Source organism: Mya arenaria, chromosome 6 (assembly GCF_026914265.1).
Source record: "Mya arenaria isolate MELC-2E11 chromosome 6, ASM2691426v1".
Taxonomy (NCBI): Eukaryota; Metazoa; Mollusca; class Bivalvia; order Myida; family Myidae; genus Mya; species Mya arenaria.
In genome coordinates, this window is record NC_069127.1 from 40,385,883 (window position 1) to 40,396,747 (window position 10,865).

At 36.5% G+C, this 10,865-nt stretch overlaps 1 protein-coding gene across 1 annotated transcript; it reads right to left on the minus strand.

The window, feature by feature from the left end:
• Nucleotides 1-2,353: 2,353 nt before the first annotated feature.
• On the minus strand, nt 2,354-10,865 carry LOC128238339 (nucleoporin Nup43-like). The gene is made up of 8 exons (XM_052954175.1): nt 10,729-10,865; nt 8,656-8,793; nt 8,152-8,226; nt 6,931-7,099; nt 6,312-6,447; nt 5,676-5,827; nt 4,760-4,873; nt 2,354-2,612 (listed from the first exon to the last, which is right to left on the minus strand). The coding sequence occupies exons 1-8, from the start codon at nt 10,846-10,848 to the stop codon at nt 2,380-2,382; spliced, it is 1,137 nt and encodes a 378-aa protein (XP_052810135.1). The 5' UTR covers nt 10,849-10,865; the 3' UTR covers nt 2,354-2,379.

Genomic DNA, 10,865 nt, shown 5'->3' on the forward strand with positions numbered 1-10,865 from the left:
AAGCTTTTTTAAAAAAAAGACTTCCACCCATGAAGCTGTTAATCAATCCTTTTTGATATTGATAAAGTGGGTACAACTGAGTTAAATGTCTGTACCAATATATGGACCAAGAAAGCACAATGCCTCAATTATGTTGCTGTTCTGTGTTTTCCAGAATAATGCAGGTGTTATAGTGTGAAGAAGGCCATGTTCTTGTGAAGTTTTTTTTCACATTAAAAAGATCAAGAAAAAAACTCATTTATTGATGTAATTGATGTAAACTTGATAGGTTTCCTTTATGGTGAACTAATTGGCTCTATATAATGAATTTGCTCATCTTGGAAGTAATATTATGTAGGTTTCATGAATAGACCGGTTCAAACCCTTGCACTGGTGTTGTGACCATGACCCAGCCAGTTAGCGCTAATAGACCTGAATACCCTTCAATGGGTGTACAATATGTATGCTTCATACCCTGTAACTAGACATACCGTAGGTCAAACCTGCCTTGATGAGTAGAATGTGTGACAATTCAATCAAAATAATTAAATGGATGCAAGATATATGGAGCTTCAACAAATGATTGACACAGTTGACTTGAGACCTTGAGGTAATGTAACATATGACATTTTTTTATCAATATCCTTCAATGGGTGGAGACACTGGAAATTAATTGAACAAATATTGTAACTACAGCATGACCATAACCAAGTGAGGTTCCAATGATGAGCAAACCATGGTTCTTTCATAAATATCCTTATAAGGGTGTAAAAATTTGGAGCAGACGTAAAATGCCATGCACTAAGCCTTGTTCTATTACATGTATTCTATGATATCCTGGTGCCCATTTCCAACATTTGGTTGTGCACATAATGTGAATGGATTCAACCTAACCTAACCTTATGTTGATCAAAGATTTTGTATGCAGACCATGGCAGAAAGGGGTAACATTGGCAGTGGCATTCGCATCACACTTTCTTCACCTATAATTACTTTTGAACTGCTTTGTGTAGTCTTCTTACATGGTATGCACGTATGTCATGGTCAGTTAATGACCCCTATTGGTTTTGAGGTCAATGGTCTTAGTGAACTCTACTTGAAAAAATGTGGGTGGTTTCCGATTTCTGATCAATCACTTTTAATTGACTTTATTTAGTCTTTAAACTTGGTTTGCAAGTTGGTCATGGTCAGTAAAAGACCCTAATAAATTCTGGGGTCGAAGTTCAGTCAGAAAGATTATTGACAATCTCTACAGGCATTGCATCAATTCAGGGAATTCTAGTTTGAATATCATTTAGTCAAAAAATTATGACACTCTATATATTTATGAAGCTTGTAGCATCACCTCATTAAAATCAGATCCATAACTCGCTTTACAATGTTACGCTTTGTATATAACCTAATGAAATGAAAGTCCTGATGATTTTAATGACATCACTTGTATCATGTTTTAACTTGACCCTGACCTTTTGGCCGCATGTTTTCTAAAGTGAGTCGCATCATATTAATTATTCAATATAGGCTGCATTGACTTTTTAAGGCTTGTGTTCTGGGCCATAAATAGTGACAGGCAGTATCAACTTCAACTGACGTCCGCCCGGTTAGCTCAATCGATAGAGCGTTGGACTGTGAATCGGACAACCCGGGTCCTTTTTGGGTGGACCAGGTCACTTCTGTTGTGATTGGTTATGAAATCTTTTCTACGACCATTCGCACTGTACCACTGCCCCTGGCATGTACAGAAGTTGTCAGTTCCTTGCAGAGGTGAAGGCACCTAGTACTTGTTAACCGCATGATAGTGTGCCCAGGACAGGTGTATGGTTGTCGAACTGTCACTCTGGGACCCTTCAATGTGCTTACAGCGGGACCCGGAGTATAAACTACTAACACCACCACCAACTTCAACCATACATAGGCAGTATCATCTCATCATACGAACTTAGACACTAAATAGTATCTGCAAAAACCAACTAAAACCAGCATTTTCTTGAGAAATATATTCAAAATAACAAATATAATTGTATTCAATGTACAAGCACTGATGAAAATGGCATAAATAGTCATGCCTTGAACACACTCACATGGGATAATAACAAATAATTATTGAGCTACATTTTGTGATCCTTGGACCAGGTATTGGTTCCCTTTGCTTACACTGTATGCATATCCATGGCCACATTATCAGTTCTAAAGTCACTTCCAAAGTCCAAGTTCAAAGACTACTCATATCAGAAATCAACTTCTGTTAAAATCTTAATAAGAAGTTTGTGGAAATTTGTTCAAACTAATTGTAATTAATGGCTTAATGGTCAAGCCCAATCTTGTGTTTCAGTTTTTTTGTCTTGACTTTAATGCTTCTTTTTCAGTTACAGTCCAAATTTTTGAAAATAATTCAGCTTGCTATCTAATGCCAGGTATGTCAATTGTGTAGATAGCCTCTTCATCCGAACCACAAATGAGAGTTTCCCCGTCGATGTCGAGGGTGTTGATGGGTAGGGACTGATTTGGCAGGAGGGTGGAGATCTCCATCTTGGAACGCCCAGATTCGAGACCCAGCCAGGGGCTGGTGATCTGGGGCTGCTGGGCTCCCCCAGGGGGCTGGGCAAATAGGGATCCACCCCCAGATCCTGCTCCTAAAATGATACAGAATATGAGGACTTTAGAATAGTTATATGAGTGACAAGTAAATCTATGTGATAGGGGTTAAAGCATGTGCGACTAAACAAAATAGAACTTAAAAAACAAAACTGTTCACAAAGTCATGCAGGGTCATAAATTACTAAATGGTAATCTGTTCGTATTTATAACAAACTTGTTTCGTTATTATACATGTAAATCATACAAAAAAGCAGTATTCTTTGCTGTATTTTTGTAAAAAAATAATATTTTGCTGTTTTTTGAAAACTGCTGTTTTTTATTTTGAAATGCCTACCGGTAGATGATGCTATTAAACATTGAATCAATTTTTACATAACCTACTTTGAATGATGTTAAAAAGGGCTGAACAATGATAAGGTAGATTATGAATTATTTGCCAGTTTGTGCTTTTGAAATTGACTTTATCCAAGGATTATTACACTTTTATCAAATGTTGCAGACATGTAAAATTATAAACAACCATTTATATACAATTTAATAAATGTTAATTCAATGTATTTAATTGAAATTTACTCCATTTTACAAATTTTGATAATTATCATTTATAAAATTAATTTTGAAAATTTTGAATATTGATTTACTGCTAAAAAATGTTTTCATTAACATTTTTTTATATAAAAGTCAATTGACACCAAATGAAAGTGTACAGTAAGAAGATACACCCCCTGTTTAAGTAATATAACTTATGAAACATATTTAACTCTTTTATTAAAAACAGTAAAACTGCGATCGCTCGAGGACGCCGGGGACCGAGCCAAGACCTCGAAGGAACCGATGTTTCAAGTGAATGGAATTTCAATTTTCCAGTCTGTTATAAAATATCTATCTGTGTACTTTAAGTTTGAAGTCGTCAAACTCACAGACAGCAGTTACGTTCTGAAACTTTATTATTTTCTGTGACAGAGACAAGTTATTTGGAGACAATTGGTTGAAAAATAAGTTAGTTACATGTTTTTCAAAAACACCACCCTACATACGAGGGCCTTCACATGTCAACCTTGACTATATAACAGGGTTCTCAGTAAGTTTCAGTTGAACCGTCTCAAAGAGTAAAGTAACCGACCTGCTTCTACTTATTCTATTTAAAATTCATTTAGTTTTCCAACTTTTAACCGGCCCAATTGCCATTTGAACCGTCCATTTTGGCCGGCAGCCGGTTCTTATTGAGAACACTGTATAATAATAGTAAATATTGGGAAAAAAAATTTAGTGGAATTTTTGGTTGATATTTATGATTTTATGATAAATGATCATGTTCCAATCATTTTTTATTTTTTTTTAGAGGGGGGTGGCCATAGGGTGGGTCCTTTCAATGTAACTGCAGCCTGTGGTCAAACCTACTGTTTACTAAGGCACCAATAATGTGTTGCGTTGTGGAAATCGCTCATTTGCTCAAAAGCTGTCGAAAACTAAATGTAAAAATTATACATCTCGATAAATGAATAAATAGAAATGTTTCTTTTAATATATTGCAAAACAAAGTGACAAGAAGAAATTCTTTTTAGGGATTACGATGTTGGATCGATATGGTAGTGTTTATTCATATTTTTATTACTCATTTACATTTTTTAAAATTAACTTCTCATAATCATCTTCTAAAATGCCCATTATCAACTACTATCGGTCATGCGTAAACAGTGATAAACGGTTTTTCACACCTTATCAAATTGCCTTTCAACTGTCATTGCAATTTTTACAACTTGCGAAAATTGTAACACCTAGCAATTGTTTGTTTATTTTGGAACACGCGTTCCGGAAAAAAGTGTGAAATTATGACCTCAAGGGAGCCATAAGGTTTTGTGCATGATTTGTGTACTTGGGACCGACTATATTGCTCGACTCCTCGACATATTAGGTTTCGATGCAGCGTAGGTATATTTTATACGAAAATAGAAGGAAAAATGTTCGTGACCAAGCTCTGACCTCAAGCCACAGCCGGTTCTTGAACGACCGCTTGTTCGAACGACCCAAGTTTTACTGTAATTGCTTACATACATTTAAACACAATACTAATACATGTATTAATTAGTATTCTTTATATCTAATGTTTGATTTTTTGACACAGAATTTTAAATAAGCTAAATAAGTTAGAGAAACAATTTATTTGTAACATAACCCTTACCAGTGCCTGTGACAAGGGAGGTAACTGCGGAGCTATCCCAGTGCCACACTGAGCCATCCTCGGAGCAGGTGAACAGATGTTCAGGATTTGTGGGGTGAAATTTTACCTCCCACACTGAAATGAAGCACAGTTGAGGTAGAAACACCTTTACAAGAACCAGTTACAAGGGACAAAACTGCTCAGCTATCAAAAATGAACAGGGGCTCTGAGTCATTAACTACCACACTGAAATGTAGCACATTTAAGGCATTTCAACCATTAAAAGGGCAAGCAACAAGGGAAAGAACTGCTGGGTAATTAGGTGAAACTTAACCTGCAACACTGAAATGTTGCACATTCAAGGTATTACAACCATCAACAATGCGAGTAACAAGGGAGATAACTGATGGATAGATAGGTTGAACTTAACCTCCAACAATGAAATGTGACTAAAGGCATATGCAAACTTGAACACAAATCAGATGTCAATGCTGGTCTGTTTTTCAAGAGGCATAATATAATGATTTGAGTCAGAATAATGTTCCTTAAGCGTTTCTTTGGTAATGGGGGTACCACAGATCAAACAGTTTTTGACCAAAGTTTAAAAGTGTTTGCATAACACTGCCACTTCTTTATGTACTTTTCTTACTTTGAAAAACAGATTAGATGTTATGAAGATTAAGAAAACAAACTTCTATACTAACTGTATACTATTATACTAGACTCAATCAAAACAGTTACTTATCATAAATAACTTAAGCCAATGGTATAAAAGAAGTTAAATCTTTGCTTAAATAAATAAGTCTAGGTCAATATTTACCCAAAAAGTCATATACCAACGAAATCATTTCAAGGTGAAACAAACCAAACGCTAACATGTGGACAACTTAACCAAGTTTTAAACAATTGGCTGTAAATGCACGTATCTTAAACCTACTTGGAGCGGAGTGTGCCTCAAGGAGTGTGACGGGGAATTTCTCCTGACGTAAGTCCCAGATGGACAATACGCCATCATGGCCGCCAGTGGCCACAACATGCTGCTGAGTTGGATGACGAGCGATGCTCTGCAGGGGTGTCTGTTCTCCAGATCTGCAAGGGACAGAGACAAATTTTAAACACTCACTGGTTCATGTGTGGCTTTTTCTTTAACACATTTTTAATTACAGACGCATTCCTGATTTTAATAGAAACAGTGTTGTTGTTTTTCACTTTTAAGAGAATGATCAGATGGCGGGGCCCTTTGATGGACGAAAAATAGCGTTGTTTTGGCAAAAAAGGGAAAAATTCTTCTATGATTTATAAAATGTTTAACTTTTTTATTCAACAAACCTACAGACATATTCATGAATATTGCTGCTATTTAACGTTTACTTTAGAGGGCAAAGCTCCTCCACAAAAATAATGGCAAAAAATAATTTTAAAGTCATTTTTTTACCTGGGCAGGGGAAAAATATATACTTTTTCAGGAGGGGAATGGGCAGAAAAAAACACATCTACAACTGTTTTGCATTTTGGATATAGAGTATTATATATGTCTCTACTGAATAACAACAAATCAGAACAGACTTCATACACTGTGAATGTTTTGGATGGTTCCTCAGAGTTTTGCCTGAGGTCGAAGATCTTGAGCTGCCCACTGGAGTCGACTGTGATGACTTCCAGCTGCTTGAGGAAACGGACCCCATTGATAGTACAGCTATTTGCCTTTTCTGTAAAAAGGAGGTAATTGGTGGCATTTATTGATGGAATTGGCAAAAACATTATTTCCACAAGAAAAGACTAGAATTGTCAATACGAACTGGTATGAGGTCAATCATACATTGTACATGATTGAAAGAATATTTTGTCGCCGTCTCAGCCGAGTTTACCTTTTAAAATTAGCATTTAATGCTTTCCCAGTTTATAGTGTGTATATTTAGCATGTGAAAGTCATGTGGTTAGTACAGATACATATGCCCACGCTATTTTTAAATTGGGATTTACATGGTAAACAACCAGGTAAATTTTCGAATTGGAAAAATATGCAAAATCTGGGAAAGATACATGAGTGGTAAGCAATGTGTTACATCATCAAGTAAGATCTAATGCGTTGTACACGATATCAATTTTATGCAATTTTAGGACATTTTGTAATAAACTCACATAAACAAAGGCCTAAAAACAGAAATGCAACAACTGAACTACATGTATACTTATTGTTCTGATGGGCGTCCTATGTGAGATGTTGAGCACATTGATTCTGCCGTCTTCCCCAGCACTAACGAGGAGATCCTCTCCCTGGGTGGCCACACAGGTGCACGCGCATGATACGTGACCAAGCCCACTATGTATACCCGACCAATGGCTAGCCTCCTCCAGGCTCTGAAAATGGCCAAAAATTTACATTCACCTAGTCTATTGTAAAATGAAAACTTGTCGTTCATATTGTATAAGTTATTGTTTAACTCTCAAGTAATGACATTTTTTTTTTCAATACTGGGCTCTCATTGGGTGCAATGATTTCACCAATGGTATACGACTCTACAATTAGCAGCTATTCTTTTATGCGAATGTATATTGTCAAAATCCTTTCTTTACCAACTAATGCTATATATTTTGTTAGATTTTAATCAAGAAAATTCTTGTTTATAATTGTTTAAAATGTAAATATAAGGAATGATCATATTTTGCTGCATAAGCTTCATGGAATTTGCTGGCCTTTCTGTGTTCATACAGCATGAACACTTAAAAAATCCCTGCAAGTCTAATAGCATATAGTTGTACCCGTTTTATGACCTCATAGCCATTATTTCTTTAGTTCCGTTTCAGACCTGAATTTGAATACCTTTTCAACAGTAGTTTAGTACACTTACTGAAAATTAATAAATTATTCGTTTTACTATGTTAATACTTAGTTGTTTTCTCATTGCAATTGAATTATAATGCATACAAGAATACGGTATACTAATAGTAGTTGATTCCGCGATTGCACCAGGGATAAATGCTTTTTCCAAACTAAAATATTCTGGAGTAAAATTCAAGATTGCTCTTAATTAGATTCTTAAAACAATAAATACGATCTAGCCTACTTGATTAATTACGAACCTTTACAGTGAATTAAAGCTGCACTCTTACAAATTGACAGTTTTGACCTTATGTTTTGGTCTCGGAATCAGCCAATTTTGGCATCAGTGCCTTCAATTCAGTAATATAAGATAACTCACAATAGAACAGATCTTAATAGTTTGATAAACTGCCAAAAATTTTGTTTTTCTTAAAGCATTAGTAATGCTTTAAGCCATAAAACATCAATTTTCTTCAGTTGCATATTGAATTCAAGCCCCAATTACTATTTAAAACTCTCATATGCTTAAGATCTTAATTCCAAGCCATCAATTAAGCTAATATATCTTGAGTCTAAGAAACTAAGTTACCTTTAAGCCTCTGTGTCTGTACACTGTTACTGTTCCCAACGATGATGAGACTGCAACAGCTTCTGTACCTAGAAACTAGATCAAAGGGCAGTGGCTGTAGTTGCATGAAAGTAATCAAACCCATTGTATTATGTTATGGCTAAGACACAACTTATAATGATTATATTGCTATGAAATCCATGAATTAAGATAAGATCAAGTTTTATGTAAAAACACACCTAGTCCTTCCAATGGTGCACTACAATTATTCTGTGAAGTTTCATTGAATCAATAATAACTAAGTAATTGATGATACCACAGTGTAACAGATGAAAACATGGACAAAGTGATTTCTACAATGTATATATATTCTAAATGCCATCCTTAGGCGGCATATAAGCAGTGCAGTTTCTGAAAATAATGTGCAGGCCCAATTCTGCAATACTTCTCTGAAGCAAGAATGTGCCTTTTATGGTTGATTACTATTGTAAAAAAAAAACACCACAGTGATATGACTACATGTACCTCCATGTCGGTGACATCTCCCCTGTGGCTGGTCTCGCACAGCTGTGTTGGTTCCCGGTCCGTCGCTGTATCCCCTCCCTCCATGTCACCATTGTCCCTCTGTGCCAGGGGAATCTGCCACAAACACACCCTGCCACTCTGAAATTTAATAAATAACTGAATATAAATTGGGATGTTTTAAATAAAAGTATGAATAGCACTGACACAGGACCCTTGTCTAGCGTCCCTCCAGGATGATGGTTAGTATATTAAATGAAACCATGTTAACCATATAAACCATGGATTGGAAACAGTCCTATTACAGTGAAATGATAAACAGAAATTGCAGTACACTCAACGAGTTAGACCCACTTTCCTCGATCACTACGATAAAGTCGATGATCGCGGATTTCCTCCAAGGGTAAAACTTGTACTCGCTTAAATCCCACCAAGTTCCTCTGAGTGGCTGGTTTACGGCTGAGTTTAATATGAACAATAGCATTGAAAATTGTCCGGTTTTATGACCCCACAGCGGATCTCCATGTTTAATCAGATAAGCAAGAAATCATTCTTGTTCAGAAGATCCTTACCAGCGTTCAATTTGTTGTTGTGTCCGTAAACGCCAATTGAATATTGTCTTGAATTGTTAATAATAAACATTGAATCATTGAAGTTTTGCCACTAATTGTATTGCATCATACAACAGCCGACATTTTACACGATTCTGAACCATGACCTCTGACGTCACGGGCATGATCAATACAAGATAGAATATACTATTTATTATTGGTGGTTAAAAATAGCTATGACGTTGTAGGGATTTTTCCACAAAAAGCGAGGCAAGAAGGGCTTCAACCATGTGCCCTGAACTTTGAACATGTGTTTGACCTCCTGATTTTCCAAAAATGTGTAATAAGTAACCGAGCCTTTTTCGGGTGGAATGTGTTTATCAATGTATTCAATCATTAGTAAAAAACATGTTTATATATGATGATGCATGTGCAACCAGTGAAATACGACTCAATTCTTGTGGTAAGCTAACTTCATGCAAAACAGGCAGAGGAAAAAGAATAATAGCAATTTACTGGAGCCGTCATAATCGGTTAAAATTTTAAATAAAAAAATAACTTTAGCGATAGTTTCTTATCAAGAGTCCACAGAGTTTCGCGGAGTTAGCCCCTCCGAGGAACGCCTCCTTTATATTTCTCCGGTTGACTGATCACCCTCCGAGGGCCTTAAATTCAAACTCCGAGGAACGCGGACAGTTGATAAATTTATTGTGTTGGCCGCAATAGCAAAAATCCACGGAGGGAAACGGATAGTGGGTCTACCTCGTTGAGTGTACTGTATACCTCTCGCACACTTCTTATCGCGCATTCATAAATTATAAGGAAATTTTGCTATTTCTTTAAAAATGGCCCAACCAGTATTGAAATTTAGTAATATTAGTATTTCACGGGGAATTTAGTAGAATCTTATTATTGGTAGATTTAAACCGTCTCTGTGGCCTACTGGTTAAGCATCTGCCTACGGAGCGGGAGGTCGTGGGTTTGATCCCTGGCCGCGTCATACCAAAAGACGTTAAAAATTGGTACAAGTAGCTCCCTTGCCTGGCGCTCAGCATTTAAAGGGTAGTGCTTGGAAAAGTGGTGAACTCAGTACTGGTTTAACCCAGGAAAGTTGTACCCTGTGTATAGGTGCTTTACAACGAGCATGTAAAAAAATCAAGGGGTCTCTTCGAAAAAAGAGCTAGGGTATCGCACCCGGACTTCCTTGTATCCCACCACTGTCTCTTCAGCGTGCTGTCCTTCCATCAAAATTAGGTATTTATGGGGATTTCGGTAATGAAAGAGCATTCAATCCAATTCATTTTAATTATGTGCAGGCATAAGGGTGCAACCACTGATTCCATGAGTAAAGGTTGCAGCTCCCTTTCAAATCTGTTTAGCTTACGCCCTTACTTTTATTCTGGTGAGAAATTTGATACTGAAATCCCGAAATCTGAGGCGAAAGTGAAAATATAAACTTCGGAATGTTTCATTCAAATTCTACCAATTAATTGCAATTTTAACAAAATCAAAGCAGACACCAAACCTCATCGTCCCAATTTCCTGAGGCAAAAACGTCTGAGCCCTGTGAGTATATGCCTTGGGCTGGACGAAAACGAACTTTTGATATTTTTTGAGACACAAATTTCACTCTGATGTCCGCCATTTTTAAACGGTGTCACA